Source organism: Schistosoma haematobium, chromosome 1 (assembly GCF_000699445.3).
Source record: "Schistosoma haematobium chromosome 1, whole genome shotgun sequence".
NCBI lineage: Eukaryota > Metazoa > Platyhelminthes > Trematoda > Strigeidida > Schistosomatidae > Schistosoma > Schistosoma haematobium.
Genome location: NC_067196.1, coordinates 45,930,321 through 45,948,947, shown reverse-complemented (window position 1 = coordinate 45,948,947; position 18,627 = coordinate 45,930,321). Strand labels below are relative to the sequence as shown.

The following is an 18,627-nucleotide window of genomic DNA, read 5'->3' as shown; positions in this document are numbered from 1 at the left end:
AAAAACAACTTTGTTAGATGCTTTACGCTCTAGTAGAGTTGTTGACGAAGAAGTTGGAGGTATAACTCAACATCTTGGCGCATTTACAGTATCTTTGTCATCTGTTGAACGCAATGCTGGATTTACAGATCCCAATCCCGTGTCATTTTCCAGAAGCATCACTTTTCTAGATACACCAGGCCATGCAGCATTTTCTGGCATTCGCTTTCGAAGTGCAAAAGCAACTGATATTATGCTTTTGGTAGTCGCTGCTGATGATGGGGTTAAACCTCAAACTGTTGAGGCAATTCGTTACGCAAAAGAAACAAACAGTGAGTTTTCCCATAAGTTTGTTTTATTTTATGGATGGCTCTTCTTAAACACATTGAGTAATGATAACGTAGTTTAAACTCTCTGAATGGGTGTATTCCGTTTACTAGTACAAACGTAATCTGTTTGTTTTGTGTTTAGAAAGAACAGATCGTTTTGCTAGTCCTTGTCGATGAACATGCATTTTAGAAGTAATCTGGAAGAAAGGAATGTTGGAGTGATCCATTATTTGAAATATACTATGTCGTAATTATTTTATATCTCATTTTTTAATGAAAGTTGAAACATTAGGTCAATGTTCAAGTGTCAAACTTATAAAATGACTCGTTGATTTCTGAAACGGTATTGGTAGGCGGTACCACGACATTCTGACGGAGCTCGATATTCTGTAGAACTAGTCTCAAACAGTCGCCAAATGTCTGGAGACCCTGAATCCAGTTAGGGAAATGGCGAAGTCATCGAGTTAGTATACTTCTTTTCTTGTAAAGTATGATATTTCAATCAAGCAGTCAGTCATCCATAAGCGACGTAGAACGTGGCACATTTATGCAACAGTGCAAGTTGTAACACCACATCAGCGCAGCAAAATGAAATTATTAGAAAAAATGCCAAGTTAATAGAAGTAATAACAATATTAGTGATGTTAGAAAAGATAACTCATACACACTATAATTTAAGAAGAAAAACTGAATTTGCACAATTAGAAGTAAACGACAATCCTAAAACTCAGGATCTAAGAGAAGACAAAGAGTGAGTGTATTTCCGCCATTGTGCTCGGTTTTGAGCCGTGTTGCCCATTGTTAGCAGGCTTACCCCAACCAGATAGACTATAATTACCAACATGGTTCATTTTGGCAATCAGTGAATTCATGGACTGATGCCAAGCTTTCCAACCTACCCCACACTAACCAACATTACTTATCAAGGTAGGCGCTGGTTAAGCATGCAAATCATCGGTCCTAACCACTTTATTCAGAAACTCGCCCCCTTAACTGCTGATTTGTCATCTTTACCTAGAACCCTGCGTCTAACCCCAACATTCCTGACTCAGTGGTCCCAACGTGCACTGTCAATGCTTCAAAGAAATCTATAATTAGGCACTAGCAATTTAGAAATGCCGCCTATTTTTAAAGACCACTTTTCACAGCCACGAAGTAAAACAGAACAAACTGCCACTCATTACATTCATTCTTTGATTGGCAGACGTATACCTCTCCTAAGTCACCAGTGACACAAGTAGTGCTAAGCTAGGCGAACATTCTGAATCCCTGTCGACATTTCGTCAGATACCAACCAAGGTTGATAGAACTTTCCAAAAAAGTGAAATGGTCAATGGTCTCAACTACCTCCCTACCATTAGTTTAGACGTTGACGTCGACTACCTCTAGGGCAACATTTTGTGTTTAGGGAGAGAAACGCATCCTGAACACCATTTTATTGTTGCTTAAGTCGATCATCAGACTTCATTTATGCAGCGTTTTCGCTAAATCCAACTGTCTCATGTGCATATTCTGAGTTAACAAGTGAATTTCCTAGTAGTAGGTTAGTCCCCAAGAACCACATACTGAAACCTTTATCTCCCGAAGAATGTCTATGAGAAAGTTAAATAGAAACGGAGCAAAGTGAGCAGCCCCGATAAACACCACTTGATGTCATCAATTGTGAGGGCATTCCGGACGTATGGTATATGGATATGAATGACATTTTTGTTAATACTCAACACAACTGGAGAAAGTGTTCTTCAATTAAACTAAACGTCCTTCAAGCTAAACTATGTAACTAAGGGTAAAAATATGTATTGTTGGGGACGTGTTGCGCATGAAATGTATTGTACACTTATTTCGTACCTTGAAGGAAATTAGTCTAATTATGGCCGAATTAACCGGGTAAAATTACTTCTAATTTTATTCTCTTGTATCTTTCATTATTTCTCACTTATTGAATTTAGAATAACTTACTTAATACTGTTACTCCTCATGGACTATAGGCTCTAGACCAGAAGTCTTTAACTGTCCTGAGCTCTCCTTTCCACTTGTTGCTGTTCATGGCCTTGATGTCTGCTTCCCATTCCCAACGCTATGTGTTATTTGGTCTGTCTCTTTTTCTTCTGACTTGGGTATTTTAAATTAGGGCTTACTGTGTGATGTAGTTTGATAATTTTCTCAAATTCCATTTTATTCACTTTCGGCGTCTGTTCCTAATTTGCACATCAGTCGAAAGTTGGATTGTTCTCTGCGAAAGTAAGCTATTACCGATAAACTCTGACTAATTGATCTAGAGTATCTTGCACAGACAGCTGTTTCAACTTTGAACAACAGAACTTTTAATGTTTGTATTGAAAATCCTGACTTCGGTGTTAGGTGTTAGTTCTTTGTAGTTCTGGATGTCCTTCAATCGTAGGAATGCCACCCTCGTTCTGTCAATACTGACCTCCACATCATCGTCTGATCATCCTTGTTTATCAATGATCCTACCCAGGTATTTAAGGGCTTCTATCTTTTCCAGAGCTTCATCAACAGGTGTGGTTTCGTTGGTGCTTGCGGTATTGTATTTCAATATCTTGATTCTCCCTTGTGAATGTTGAGGCCTACTTCTGTGCAAGCCACTGCTACACGGGCTATCTTATTTCGCATGTGTTGCTATGTATGGGATAGAAGTGCTAAGTCATCTGAAAGATCCAATCGTCCAAGTTGCACAATTGTATTCCAGGCTTATTCAAAGATGTGGAGGTTTTCATAATCCAGTTAACAACCAGGAGAAAAAGATAATCCGAAAGTAATCGGCCTTTTTCACTTGGAATTTTTCTGATGGCTAACATCTATGGGAATTTTGAAATTCAGTCCCTCTTAAAGCTTTCGTATGCCAGTAACAGTCTTTCGAGGCACTCCATAGTGTCAAAAAAATTCCATAAGGTTTTCTTATTGTCGTTGTCGAATGTTTGCTCATAATCAAGGAACTTGGCGTATAGCGATGAGTTCCATTCGATTGGTTGATCAAGAATGATCCGCAGTGTCTCGGTTTGGTCTTGACGTTAGGCGTCTCTCTACTGAATCTTTCATTCGGTTCAGCAACACTTGGAAACTTTGCCTGACACTGACAGTATTGTGATTATTTCGTAGTACTTACACTTACTAGGATCTCTTTTTTTCAATAGCTTGACGACGCATCCCTCCTTTTAGTCTGTTGGTTCCTGCTCGTCCTCTCGAATTTCTATCAAAGAACACGGTGCATCTTTGCAGTTACCCCTAAATCTCACTTCCATATCTCGGCTAGTATGCTATGTCGTCCTGTTGCTTTGTCACTTGATTAATCTAATTTATTCGATTATTGTTGTTGTAACATCTATATGAAGGTCGTTGTGTACGGTATCGATGTTCAGTGGGCCCGGTAAGGCTGGTCTACTCAAGAGCCCTCCAAAGTGTTCTATCCACCTGTTCCGCTGATGTTGAACTTCAGGGATTGAGTTAGCTTCCCCGTTCTTGACTGGTTACTCTGGTTTACCATATCTCCACGATAGCTTCTTATCTGTATCATATAATTTTCTCATATTTCCTTCAATTGCAGCTTCTGCTGTCATTACTAGGTCTTCCACATACTTCCTCTTGTCACATCTAATACTCTTGACTCGTTTGTTTGCTTCTGTATATTCTTCCTGTTCTTTGGGTTTCCATGCTTTTATTTCGTTAGTGTTGTTGGCTACTCTTATTGTTCTTCCTTTCCTGAATTTTGTTCACACTATCATCAGAGGTCCACCCTGTTTTATGATACTGTTGCCGTGGTATGAATACCATAACCGCACGGTCTTTGACACTGAACATATTATTGCTGAAAAGATTTACAAGAAAATCGAAATGTTTATTTTTATGCACAATTAATAAATAATCAACTATCATTCACTCGTTTATTATTGCGACAGAAAACGTTTTAAAAAACTCTGACAAACGAGTAATTGTGGAAAATTGTGATTAATTATATACACATGTGAAAAGAAGAGAAAAGTAGTAGATTTTATTGGGAAATTGAGTGAAGTTAGCAGTGTAATGTATCAATAATTGTTTGTTTTAATTTTTTTATTCAGCAAAATGTACATAACGTCTGGGTTTGTTTACAGTCCTTACTGAACGTGTTAAGCAAGTAGGCTTGATGCTCGGTTTTTCATCCTCCTCTGTTCTTGTAGTGATTAGTGGGAGTGGGCTGATTAACTGCGGTGCTATCATCTTGATCTTGTTGCACTTCATAGAAAGCTGGCTTTATTCTATCAATAGCAGTAGTCTCGTTCTTTACCCACTTGTTGATTATGAAGTGTTTATTTGTCCGTTTAATTACTTGATATGGTCCGTCGTAAGGTTGTTTCAGTGCCTTTTTAACAGAGTCAACTCAAACGAAGACAAATTTACAAGTTTCTAGGCTTTTGTCAAGTTGTATTTGATTATTATGTTCCCGCGGCGGTATTGCTTTGATTCTTTGCATTGTTTGTAGAAGTCGACTAACGAAACGACTTGGATCAGTTGGTACTGATGTGTCTTGATATACTAATTGGCCTAATAATGTGAGAGTTGTACCGTAAATTAGCTCAGTGGCTGTGCAACCTATATCCTTCTGTATGGTTGAACGGATTCCTAGGAGTACGAGTGGTAATGTGTCACTCCACTTTGATGTATCACCCGGTTCCATCAGCGAGCTTTTTAATTGGTGGTGGAACCTTTCGACCAGACCATTAGCTGCCGTTTGATAGGCTGTTGTTTTGATGTGGTTCACACCCAGAAGTTTTGTGAATTCCTGAAATAGGATAGACTGGAACTGGAGACCACGGTCTGTAGTAACTATGGATGGTACTTCATAATTTGATATCCAACTGTCAAGGAATGTGGTTGCTACCGTCTCTGCAGATGTGTCGGTGATAGGTCATGCTATTACCCAACTTGCGCACCTGTCCACCGCGGTGAGGATATGGTGAGTAAATCTGATGGTGGCGGGGGACCGACTATGTCTAAATGAATGTGTTGGAAGCATTTATCTGGTAGTGGGAACCTCTCAACAGGACTAATTGTGTGTTTTTGAATTTCGCTGCGTTGACATCTTCGGGTCCATCGCTTTATATCAGTGTTAATCTTTGGCCAAACGAGACGTTCAGTAATCAATTTTGTGGTAGCTTTAATTGCAGTATGTGAAAGTTCGTGTGGTTATTGAAGAACCTGGTGTCGGTTTGAGGTACGAAGGGGCGGTTACTGCCCGTTGAAACGTCACAGATGATAGATGAGTTTGAGAAAGGAATGAGTGCAGGTTTGAGAATCAAATTGTACTTTTCTTTGCAGCTTTTTAGGTCTGCGTCGTCTACTTGTAATTTTGCAGTTGTTTCAAGTTCAACGTCTTGTTTACTTACCAGAGTATTTATATCCTTTCGTAATGGTGCATCGGCTGCGACGTTAGTATGTCCTTTGATAAATTGGATATCTGTCGTCAGTTGAGAGATGTAATCCAATTGTCGTGCTTCTCGAGGTGAATGTCGATCATAGGAGGTGTTGAATGAATAACACAGAGGTTTGTGATCAGTGATGATGGTGAAAGTACGCCCTTGTAATAAGAAATTAAAGTGTTTGACAGCTAAATAAATGGCGAGTAACTCCCGTTCGAAATTACTATAACGTTCTTGAGTTGGTGACAGTCGCTTGGAGAAGAACGCTATGGGAGTAGCCGTGTTGCTTACTTGCCGTTGTAAAACTGCCCCTGTGGCTTCTTGTGACGCGTCCGTACACAGAATCAGGTGGGTCGTGGGGTCAGTATTTAGATGTAACATAGTGGCGTTAGCAATCATGGACTTCGCTTTTTCGAATGCCGTTTTAGAGTCAGAAGGTAGCTTGAATATTTCGTTCTTTTCTCTCTTCGTACCTTTTTTATCACTTTTCAGCAAGTCTGTAAACGGTTGTAACACGTCTGCACAATTTGGTAGAAATCGTCGGTAAAAATTACACGTTCCGAGGAAACGACGTAATGATTTTACTGAAGTTGGTTCAGGGTAGTTGATGATAGCTTCGACGTTCTTTCGAAGTGGTTTAATGCTTTGAGAGTCGATGTAATGTCCCAGAAACTAAGTCTGAGACACTGAATATACATTTAGAAGGGTTGATTACGACGCCATGCTTTTTAAAACGGTCGAAGAGGATCTGAAGATGCTGGACATGCTCTTCGATTGATTAGCTGGCAATCAAAACATCGTCGATATAGATAAATACAAAATCTAAATCTATGGTAACCACGTCCTTAAATCGTTGGAACGTCTGAGAGGCAGTTTTCAGTCCGAATGGCATACTTTAAAACTCAAACAAACGAAAAGGTGTAATGACGGCTGTTTTTGCGATGTCTTCTGGTGCCATCGGAATTTGATGGTATGTCCGCACAAATTCAAGTCTCGAGAAAATACGTTTTCCATGTAAATTTAATGAAAAATTGTGTATGTGTGGAATTGGGTACCTGTCAGGGACGGCTTGGTTACTTAAACGTCGGTAATCACCACTAGAACACCAGTGTTGATATTTTTTAAGAACCATATGCAGTGGCGAGGCTCAAGGACTGTTAGATTGTCTAATAATTCCAAGTTGCTTCATGTGTTCGAATTCCCTCTTAGCCGTCTGCAACTTGTCTGGTGGTAATCTCGGCGCCCTGGCGCAAATGGGTGGACCGGTAGTGCTAATGTGGTGTTGCACATGATGTACAGTGTATTCTTTTTGGTAATCCGCCTTAGTGATGCACTCGTATTTAATCCGGATGTCAGTGAAAAGGTTGTTCATAGGTTTCATTATTCGTACACCATATATTTCATAGTCGGTGGTAAGTGTACCGTCCACCTGCAAACCTGTATTCTTGTCAGTCAGCTTCTTTTTGTTCATGTCTACTAATAGACTATAGGGGCTACGAAAGTCCACCCAGAGAATGTGTTGTTTTTGACTATAAAAACCAATGTGAATCTTCTCCGGAGTCCGAGGTCTAAAATGAGTGATTGCTCTCCATAAGTTTTGATAACCGTATCGTTAGCCGCGATGAGTGACAACTTGGTACTTGTCGTTTGTCGTCGCCGCGAGAGGTGGAATGGGCGATGCTGATTTCTGCTCCTGTATCGACTGAGAAGTCTGAGCCGGAAATACGATCCCTGATGTGGAAGAGGCGGCTAGCGTGTCGGCCAGTAACAGATGCCGCTATTACTATCTGGCCGGCCCGTTTCCCTGGTTCTCACGATTGTTTGTTGTGAAGTTGCACGGTTATGTACAACGCCGTGCTTTTCCTTCCTACTTCAAATGGTACCAACAAATTCCAGCTGCTCGTTTAGGTGATCTGGGCGCTGTTTGGAAACTGATCTTTTTCTAGTCGTGGATCTAGCTGGTCGATAATGGATAGTCACGATAGTAGCTTGTAATGATGCTAACTGCGTTAACTGTTGCTGGATGTTAAATGTGGTGTTCGTATGTTCTTTACCGGAGGTCTGTATCGCATTAACATAATGACTATCAGTGTAGATCTCCATCATCTTGTCCGCCATATCTGCTAGGTCTTCCAGATTGATGGAATTTCTCGGCACACTAAGAATCTGTCTCGCGTTATATGGTAATCATTGGAACTACATTTGTTTAAGTAATGCTTCATCTAATTTAAATGAACCCGCTAGCTGTTTCATGTGTCGTAGCGACTGTGACAGTCTCTTGTCCCCTAGTTCACATGATGTTAGCAGTTGCTGTAGTCTTTTTTCATTAGAGAGTGATGTACGTTGTATTATGGTTGCCTTAATTTTGTCGTAAGGATCAGTCTCTGGTACATGGTCGATCAAATCTCCGACTTCCGTAGCGATTTCGATGGGAAGTGCGCCGACAACATAGGCATATATGGTCACCTGGGAGCGTATGCCTCTCGCTAAGTATAAGGTTTCTGTTTGCGCGAACCAGATCCTGGGGTTGTTGGCACCGTATGCCAGTAGTCTGAACTCGGAAATGGCATTAACTGAGCTTAAAATACTATCATATGAATGCGATGAGTTGACGGTGTTCACTGGGGGACAATCCATGTCGATAAGATTATTTGGAGAGTACATGATGTGAAAAATAAACTAGTGTGTCAAGTAAATATGTAGGCAATATAACGACTATAACACACTCGAGGCTCACCAGATAATAGTGGTGGACCAAATAACATACGAACTCAAAAATGATAACAGAGTTATCAAGCACAAATAGTGTTATTAATATATATCAGTTATATGTTAGAAACACAACAGAAATGAGGGACGTTACTTAATTCAGCAGGTTTGTGCATGTTCCAATTGATTCTAGTACCAAAATCCACAATTATAGATTACTGAATATTCCAGTGAAATTGATGTCTTCCCAGCTGTATAACCAAACGTAGAATATGATATATTTCGATTATAATCTATGAATGTAGACGGTATTTGATTTAGAGTTCAGTTAACACAATCATGAGCGAGTGGAGAACAAGAGGTACGTGTGTAACAGTGTATTTGTTAGTGAGTGACAGCGTGTTTCATGATATGAATGTAACACGACGGAAGAAAGTATGTTCAAGGTCACACACTTAATCAACACATACAATCATGTAATAATAAATGTACATGCAGTGAAAATTTGACAGACTAAATACAAATAACATCATAAAGATGGCACAGGTATTCAGTGTTTGACAACTCTTTAACCAGTAACACCTAATATAACTCGTACCCACCAAGCGAAATCAAAAGACAGAATCGAGAAGATTGGAAGATATATTTGATGTGATATCAATATATCGAGAATCGTCTGATCTAATCTGGCTAGCGACTGCAGTAGATGTTGAGCATGGCGTTCCCACTCGTGATCTGAAGCGGATGCATGACCGAGCGCCTTCAGCCAGGTGAGTTCAATAAAACATGTAGTCAGCATCCAATGTCGAAAGCTTACAGAGCTATTTATTTTAGGGATTTATTTACCACAATCAAAAACTATTTACAAAATAACCATTTTGTCAGGTTAATCAGCAGTCACAAAGCGAATTATTATTTTATTTCCGATAAAACTGATACATTTTGGAAATATTCAATATGTTACGACATGCCGTGATTTTCATTGCAAATTTTTAGAATTTTACTATGTAAGACATGATAATCAGTTATCTAGAAGCTATTTTTATCATTTTCTTACTTATTTATTACTAATGTAATGTACGTATTTTATACGAGCGGGTTTACTGGTTTTAGCGTTACTTAGTTTTTTGCTACGTTTGTACTATCTCAGTTGTGGGATTTTCTGTTTGGATCGGTAAAGAACCAGTGTTTTTGTGATAAACAGACCAAAGTACCTACCTTTTTTTCAAGCTGTTTTTAATCGCCTCTAGTGATCCGTACATTTCTTATTGCAAGCATATGCTTAAATATTATTTTTGAGGTTTAATTGTTTCCGTCTTAGTTGCTTATCGATATATAACTATTTTGTATACTGTCGTCGTCAACTACCAATATGATAGGCAAACTCTTGGGTTAGAAAGAAATTTAAGCAACTTTTGTGCCATTGTCGTCTAGCCCCTATAGGGAAGATATATCTTCCGATTTTGGTGAGTTTTGAGTAAAGTTTGGGGTTCTTAAAATTAATGAGAGTCCATAGTTTTGCCAAAGTTTGGGGAAATATTGGGGAAAGTCCAAAATCCTTCCAGCAGTTATTGAGATTTTCCCGGAGTTTGAGATGTTTTGTGTTATTGTGTGGCATTTCTTCAAAATGGACGAAATTTTCTCCAAAATACGAAGATTAGGATCTGATGAAGCCTTAGTCTTGCGGTTCGTACAATAAATAGGCTATGGTCGGTCTGCTAGAAAGCGTAGTCAGTAATTTTTGAGACTAATAATGTCGATATATTTTGAACGCATTCGATTTGGTTACTTATTAAAGTGAGTATAGAAATCTGTAAATGTTTGTTCAAACAGTTAATATCTGAACCAAACTTAATAAAAATAAGGGGTTTAAAGTTAATGTTGGGGTGAAAATGAATACTTGAAGTTGATTACGATGAGTAGTTGCCGTTTCGGCCTACACAATTTGATGAGTTTTGTTCCAGAAATGGACACTTAAGGACACTTCGTTAGACGATTAAAAACACTATTGCTTATTTAAAATTGCAGGTTTAATTTCACTTCTCAAAATTTCCTAAACATGGTTCACAGCCGATCATTTATCTATAAAATTCATTTCATTATTGACAGTTTAAGTGAATTTAGCTGTGCTTTATATTCTAATTCTAATTTACTAAGGAATCGATTGTATTTTGTTTTGTCGTGATAAAAAGCTGGTTGTGTTTTTTGGTATGATGAAAATTTAGATGTGTACGTTTAGTATTTAAACAGTATATGGTTTTATGCGATTGCGTAAATCTAGTATAATTAATGATCTTTTACACTCTGTTTCAGTTTGTTAACAGATTATGAATAATTTCTAAATAATGGGAGAATTCGAGACAAATGTATCTAATCCGGATAAATTTGAAACCCTCTCCTTAAATGATCCACCTGATTCAAATGAAATCCGTAAAACCTCTGTTCGCATAAAAGAAGGATTTTGCGATGATCAAGGAGATTTAGGTCAGAAAAAGTAATGGCGCATTTTCATTTTTGTATTAGCGTTTTAGGATTGAAATTAAATCGGCTCTAGTGCAGCAAACTAAAGATCTATATGAACAATATGCTCGGGAACAGTTTCCTAAAGATTTAGAAAAAGTAAATGCATCCTATTTTCAGTCTCATTATTATTTTTAGCAAAAGGCATTGGTAACCGAAATGCAGGACCAATATTTTGAACACTACCTCTCCGAAGTGTATAGGTTCCAACTTGTTCATCAACAGCAGCAACTTGAACAAGTTAGTTTTTAATTAGTTTATATTTTGTTGACTTGTTTGGAAATGTAACACTGCGATTACTGACTAAAGTACAAGAGAATGATCAGACAAACGTTAACGCTATCAATTGATTTTTGAACTGCCGAATATAGAATTAAACCAAGAGAGTTTTAAAAAGTATTGAAGCATAACGGCTACTGTCCTTGAGTGATTCATTGCAATACGATTTCTGACTAATTACTTCAAATATAATTCATCTGTTAATGTCAATTAACCTAGAGTCTTTTTTATCTACTTGACAGTTGTCATCCATAAAACTAAGAATTAATCCCTTGTGGGTTACATACGTACCGTCTTGTATGTAGATATAAAGGTTAAAAACTACTTTTTGTAACTGGAAATGGAAGGGGTTTTGCTTCTTGACTTACGTTGAGTTACTGTCAACATTTGCTTTTGAAAATGTGAAATCACCTGGAAAGGTAAATTTTTATATCACATTAGTTTCTTGTACCTGGATCTTATTATTTCCATAGAATTGTAATGGATCATTAAATTACAAGTTACTTCTAGCAAAAACAAACATTTCAAATGGAAAAAGACTTGATAACGCATACTCGGTCACTTAATTTACGACATTTTTATGAGTCATAGTTTTGAAAATCTTGGTCAGCTATGACTAAAAGCTTCGCTGCTACAGCCAACTAGTTATTTCAACCGCAGTATATAGGTTAACGATACGTCAGGAACTATAGTAAATTCTGCAAGTAGTGCACATTTACATGTGCAAATATCGATGTTGTCAAGCGTCAAATGATTTCCGAACTGGATTATGTCAAACTACTGAAGTTGGATTAAACGGAAAGTTTATTAACCTTACTAACCTAAAATCCTGTAGGTTTATCTCTGAGATGCATCCCATTTTACCTGTACAGTTTTTCAATATCATTAGAAAATTTGTTTATCCCATTTATGTATGAGGCTTCTAAAGTGGCATACTTAGTTATTTAATGCGTTACCAAAAATTGGTTCAAAGCAACCATTAAGTCGTTTGAAATGTTAGAGAAATACTGAACATCTTTATACTTGTATAGTATTAGAAGTAGCAACATAGACTATATGAGAACAAAACAAATCAATGATTAGGATAGGACTTTTTTGGTACTTCAATAAACATGACCAAGTATCTCAAACATTTCGTACCATTTTGTTGTCTACTGTTAAATCTTTTATAGGGGTAAAATATTGTACAAATGAAAATATATGTGCTAGATCGCGATATATTCACTTTCGGTTAAAGGTTTTAGTACTGTTATATTTATATTTATAACCGGTGGAAACTATGCTAATGGCCACTTTTTGCATTCGCTGTACTTATAATCTAATCTAGTTTGTCTTTTATGGTGTTCCGATGTTTAGTGTTTAGTCTATTTGGCTGTAGTTACTCCATATTATGTTTTACTATCATTTCCTTGAGTCATGTAAATTAATTTCCATAAAATATGCGTAGAAGTTTGTTCTCAGTTGTAAACTTCGCTTGATCATATAGAAAGTAAACTACTTGTTATTATTGTTATCTGATAACACGTTATTATTCAAATAATGGGATTTTATGACTGTATGGATTATTTAACTACGTCTTAATGCTTAAATTTATACTTAAACCAGTCATATCTGACTTTTAGTTACGAGCGGTAAGATCGGCCGTGAAAGATTCTAACGATGGGAATTCTGAATCTGAGAGAGGTTAGTTTCTTGCTGTGAAATTTCCACACAACTTAATGGTTTTCTGCCTGATTGCAAAATGCTTTTAATATTTGGGCTTACATAAACTTTAAATTTTATTTACAAAGTTATTTTTGCAAATAGTGTTTAGATAAAAAAAATGTTGAATTGTTTTCTTTCACATATTTTCCTACTTCGTTAATGTAATGAGGGGTTTATTATTACTAAGTTGTATTAATAGTTAGGCTGATGACTATATATATACAACTAACAGATACTTAGTTACGTCTGTTACCCCCAATGGAGCATAGGCCACCGACCAGCACCATCCAACTCACTCTGTCCTGTACCTTCCTTTCTAGTTCCATCCAATTCTTGTTCATTTTTCTCATGTCTATTTCCATTTCCCGGCGTAATGTGTCCTTTGGTCTTCCTCTTTTCCTTTGGCCTTGAGGATCCCATGTGAGGGCGTCTTGTGACGCAGTTGGGTGCTTTCCTCAATGTGTGTCCTATCCACTTCCAGCGCTTCTTCATGATTTCTTCCTCCTCTGGGATCTGGTTTGTTCTCTCCCACAGTACGTTGTTGCTAATAGTGTCTGGCCAATGGATCTGAAGTATTTTGCGTAGACAATTGTTAATAAACACCTGTATTTTCTGGATGATGGCTTTTGTAGTTCTCCAGGTTTCTGCCCCATACAGTAGAACTGTCTTGACATTTGTATTGAAAATCCTGACCTTGGTGTTGGTTGACAGTTGCTTTGAGTTCCAGATGTTCCTCAGTTGTAAATATGCTGCTCTTGCTTTGCCGATCCGCGCCTTCACATCTGCATCAGATCCACCCTGTTCATCAATGATGCTGCCCAAATATGTAAAGGTTTTTACATCTTCCAAAGCTTCTCCGTCAAGTGTGATTCGATTGTTGCATGCTGTGTTGTATCGGAGAATCTTGCTTTTCCCTTTGTGTATGTTGAGACCTACTGCTGTTGCACTGGTCGTGTCCTCCTGTTTTTTTTGTTGAGTGTGCGATATAAGAGCCAGACCATCTTCGAAGTCTAAACAGTCCAGCTGTATCCTAGTTGTTCACTATATCCCATGCTTCCCCTACATGTTGACGTCTTCATAATCCAGTCGATCACCAGGAGAAAGAGGAAGGGTGAGAGTAAGCAACCTTGCCTGACTCAACGATGATCAGTAGTGTCACGATTTGGTCTGTGCACGATCGATCCGTACGAAATCCAGCCTGTCGATCTCGAAGTTGGGTGTCTACTGAGTCTTTCATTTGGTTTAGCAACACCCTGTTAGAAACCTTTCCTGGTACTGACAGTAGTGTGATGCCTCTGTAGTTTTCACACTTGTACAGATTTCCTTCCGTTGGCATCTTGATAAGGTGCCCTTCTTTCCAGTCCATCGACACTTGTTCTTCCTCCCAAATCTTGTTGAACAGAACGTGAAGCATACTTGCAGTTACTGCCACGTCTGTCTGGTACCGCTACTTTTCCGTTCTCGATTTGTCTGATCGTCATGTTGGTTTCAATTGTTGGTGGGGCAACATTGATTGGGGAGTCCGTAGGTGTTGCATCGATGTTGGGCGGGTTCAGTGGGGCTGGTCGACTCAAGTGTTCCTTAAAGTGCTCTACTCACGTGTTTCACTGTTCTTCAATGTTGGTGATTATATTACCTTCCCTGCTTTTCACTGGTCGTTCTGGTTTACGATAATTTCCAGCGAGTTTCATTGTTGTGTCATACAATCGTCTCATGTTTCCTTCTCTTGCACCCTTTTCCGCCGTCATTGCTAAATCCTCCATATATTTACGTTTGTCGGCTCTGATGCTTCTCTTTACTTGCTTGTTTCCTTTTGTGTATTCAGCTTGTGACTTGGCTTTCTCTGCTCTTGTTCGGCTGATATTGATTGCTGCTTTCTTGTTCCTCCTTTCTTGAATCTTATCCAGTGTATTAACTGTGATCCATTACCTGTGATGGTGCTTCTTGTGGCCCAGAACCTCATGACATTTTGAAGTGGCTGCCTCCTTGACCCCCTTCCAGCTGTTCGCTATGGTAGTTCCCTCTCCATTAATTAGACCGTGAAAGGCTTGGAACCTATTGCTGAGGGACATCTTGGATTTGTTGAGTCTGTCGGTATCCCGAAGAAACGTCGTATTAAACTTTTGTAGTGTTGTCCACTCCGCTGTCCAGTGCTTCTTGAGTTTCGGTTTCATCTTGGCGGCCAGCAAATGATGGTCTGGTGATATATCAGCTCCTTTCTTGGTTCTCACGTCCTTCGTCGTCCTTCTTAACTTTTTATTGGTGCAGATATGGTCGATTTGGTTCTGTGTAGTGTGACCCGGTGAAATCCGTGTGGCTTTGTGCATGCGTTTTTGCGAGAACCTTGTGCCACCAATGACCAATTTGTTGAATGCACATAGGTTTGCAAATCTCTCACCATTCTCGTTTCTCTCTCTCAGTCCATGTCGTCCCATGATATTTCCGTACCTGGTGTTGTCCATTCCAACTTTGGCGTTTAGGCCTTCCGTCAGTATGGTCAGGTCCTTTTCTGAGCCCTTCACTATGATCGATTGAAGCCTCTCGTAGAACTGATCTTTATCGTCGTCATTGTTATCATTGGCGGGTGTATAACATTTGATAACATTCATCGTGATTCTTTCGTTCTTTGTTTTGAAGAAGGTTTTGAGGATCCTGGGTCCATGAGATTCCCATCCTATAAGTGCATTCTGTGTTTGTTTGGATAGCATCAATGCAACTCCTTGTGTATATGAAGCAAAAAGGCTAACTAGAAAAATAGTTTAAACCATTAACAGATGCACTGCATTTATCGTATTTTGATTAGTGCTCGTTAAGTTATCAATAACCTTATTTTTAGTAGTTTTAACAATACATAATCGTTTCCTAGTAAAGGTGTATTATTTATAGTCACTATTGTCCGTTTCAACAGTATAACAAATGACCCATTCAACTGCTTTTACATCTTTTACCTTCAATTTTCCTATTTCTATATTATTGTTTTTTATTGATACTTTTTGTATGAACATTAATAAAGTGTCCACATACCGTTTTTCGAAAAATTGATATCGATGTTTTAGACTTCAAACTTTTAAAAAGAATCCACATAATGAACAAATTCCTACTATTTCATTTATACTGTTCTTGTTTTATTGGAAAAAAATGAAAGGTATGAAATTTGTTGACATTTTAGCTGTAAGTAAAGTTGGTGTTTTGAATATCCATCCCATGAATCCCATCTGCCCCAATATTAAAGAAGGGGTCAAAATCATCCTGTGGTAATCATAGAGGGATTAGTTTGACTAAAATAGCACCTAAAATACTAGCCTCAACAATCATCGAGAACAACGAGGCTGACCCAGATGCCGCTTGGAAAGATTTACAAACAGCTGTGGAAACAACAGTGACATCTATCAGTGGTTTAAACCACAGGGTTACAAAGAACCAATGGATTTCCTCAAGGTCTATTGCACTGATGGATTCTCGTAAACTCATCCCATCAGGCTCTGAACACGATGAAGAGCAACAACAAATTAGATCTAGGTTAACCAAAAGTCTAAGGAACGACCGTGAGCAGTGGTGGGCAACGAAAGCAAAAGAGATGGAAAAGGCGGCGACTATAGGGAACACAAGACAGCTCTACAGACTAATAAAAGAAACTGGAATTAATAAGTCAAGTGTAAGTCAGACTATTTCGGAAAAAGACGATACTCATCTGCTCCCAGTCCAGACGTTTAGAACGATGGGCGGAACATTTCAGAGAACAGTTCAACTGGCCTTCAGCTACTCTACAACTACCCTCCATTCCCAGACAGTGTGAATGGAGCATTGAAGTAGGTTCCCCAACTCTAGCAGAAGTTCAAAAGGCTATAGTTAATCTGAAACGAGGAAGGGCAGATGGATTGTCTCCAGAGGTCTTTAAAGATGGTGGTCCAAGTTTAGCGACTAGGTTGACGAATATTTTAACTAAGATCTGGGAGTTAGACGTTATCCCATCTGACTGGTCACAATCACTTATCGTCCCAATATATAAGAGAGGGTCAAAATCATCCTGTGACAACCATAGAGGGATTAGTTTAACTAATATAGTATCTAAAATACTAGCCTCGATAATTATCAGACGCTTAACTAGGACTCGTGAACTGCAAACACGAGAGAATCAAGCTGGCTTCAGACCTGGTCGTGGCTGCATCGACCACATATTCACCATTCGTCAGGTTCTAGAACACAGACATACTTATCGGCGTCCGACAATGGTGGTCTTTCTTGATTTAAAAGCAGCATTTGACTCGGTAGACCGCGAGATTCTGTGGCAGTGTCTGTCATCGAAAAGTGCACCACAGAAGTACATAAACCTTGTGAAGGCTCTTTACTCGAACACTACTAGTCGAGTCAGAGCTTATGGCGAACTTTCATCTGCTTTTGCAACCTCAAGTGGTGTCCGTCAAGGCTGTCCACTTTCTCCATTTTGTTTAACTTCATCATAGACTTATTGATGGAAATAACATTCTCGTCTACTGAATTCTCGGGTGTTGATCTTCTTCCAGGAGGTCCACTTATCGACTTAGAATACGCGGATGACATAGTCCTGTTTGGTGAAGACGCTGATAAAATGCTGAGTCTTTCGGTAGCACTGAGCAACAATGCCAGAATGTTTGGAATGCACTTCTCTCACTCTAAATGCAAGTTGTTGCTTCAGGACTGGTCTGAGTCAACACCCGAACTAAGGATAGGGAGTGAAGTAGTCGAACGCGTTGACAACTTTACTTAACTTGGAAGTCTGATCAGCCCTAATGGGTTGGTATCGGACGAAATCTCAGCACGGATTCGAAAAGCTCGATTGGCTTTTGCCAACTTACGTCACCTTTGGCGAAGGCGAGATATCAGTCTATCAATAAAAGGACGAGTATACTGCGCGGCAGTCCGTTCTATTCTACTTTACGGCTGGCAAACATGGCCACTAAGAGCAGAAGATATTCGTAAGCTACAGGTATTTGATTACAGATGCCTTAGAAATATTACTTGGGTCTGTTGGGATCACTGGGTAAGTAATAGTCAGATTAGACGCAGGGTATTAGGGAATGATGGTAAATCAGTTGATGAGGTTATGAATCTTCATCGACTGAGATGGTTGGGTGACGTATTGCACATGTCCAACCACCAATTACCACGGCGCACAATGCTGACTAATGTTGGAGACGGCTAGAAGAAAGTTAGGGGCAGCCAAACCAAAACGTGGCATCAGAGCTTGAAGTCACCAACTCCTCGTCTTAGCCATGTTGGTAGATGCAGACTACTTGGTTGGGGTCCGCGTGACTATCGTAACGAATGTTTGGAGACTCTGGGTGACATGGTTCAGGATCGATCACAATGGCGTAGGTGTATACACTCTGTCTTCCCTTAAACCATAAGATTAAAGTTGCTTCATACCTTTCTTTGTACCAATTAATTCTTTCATCCTGTACCATATCTTTACATGCAATTTTTTATATTTGTCACTACCATTGAAGCAACTACTTCTATGAATTCGGCGTACATTTTGTTGTGCTAATGAGGTATGGCAACTTGGACTGATGCATATGTGTGCCTGGTCCTACGTTGTAGCTGACTGATATCCACTAAAATTTATGGATTTATGTATGAACAACCGGAATCGTAATAATATCTATTCACTACTGACTTTTATTTTAAGATGTCATTCTTTCAAGACTACC

General features: G+C 38.9%; 1 protein-coding gene across 3 annotated transcripts in view; it reads left to right on the top strand.

The window, feature by feature from the left end:
• The first annotated feature begins 9,528 nt into the window (after positions 1–9,528).
• The window catches only part of ACBD3_1 (Golgi resident protein GCP60), a 29,558-nt gene continuing 20,459 nt past the window's right edge, over positions 9,529–18,627 (top strand). Inside the window, exons 1-5 of one of the 3 annotated variants that reach the window (XM_051208828.1) lie at positions 9,529–9,608; positions 10,748–10,928; positions 10,966–11,053; positions 11,093–11,194; positions 12,856–12,916. In XM_051208828.1, the coding sequence (XP_051074231.1) occupies positions 10,780–10,928; positions 10,966–11,053; positions 11,093–11,194; positions 12,856–12,916 (400 nt within the window). In that variant the 5' untranslated portion in view covers positions 9,529–9,608; positions 10,748–10,779. Of the gene's footprint in view, positions 9,645–10,747; positions 11,054–11,092; positions 11,195–12,855; positions 12,917–18,627 lie in introns of all 3 variants that reach the window. The other 2 variants (XM_051208827.1, XM_051208829.1) reach the window with 2 other exon arrangements.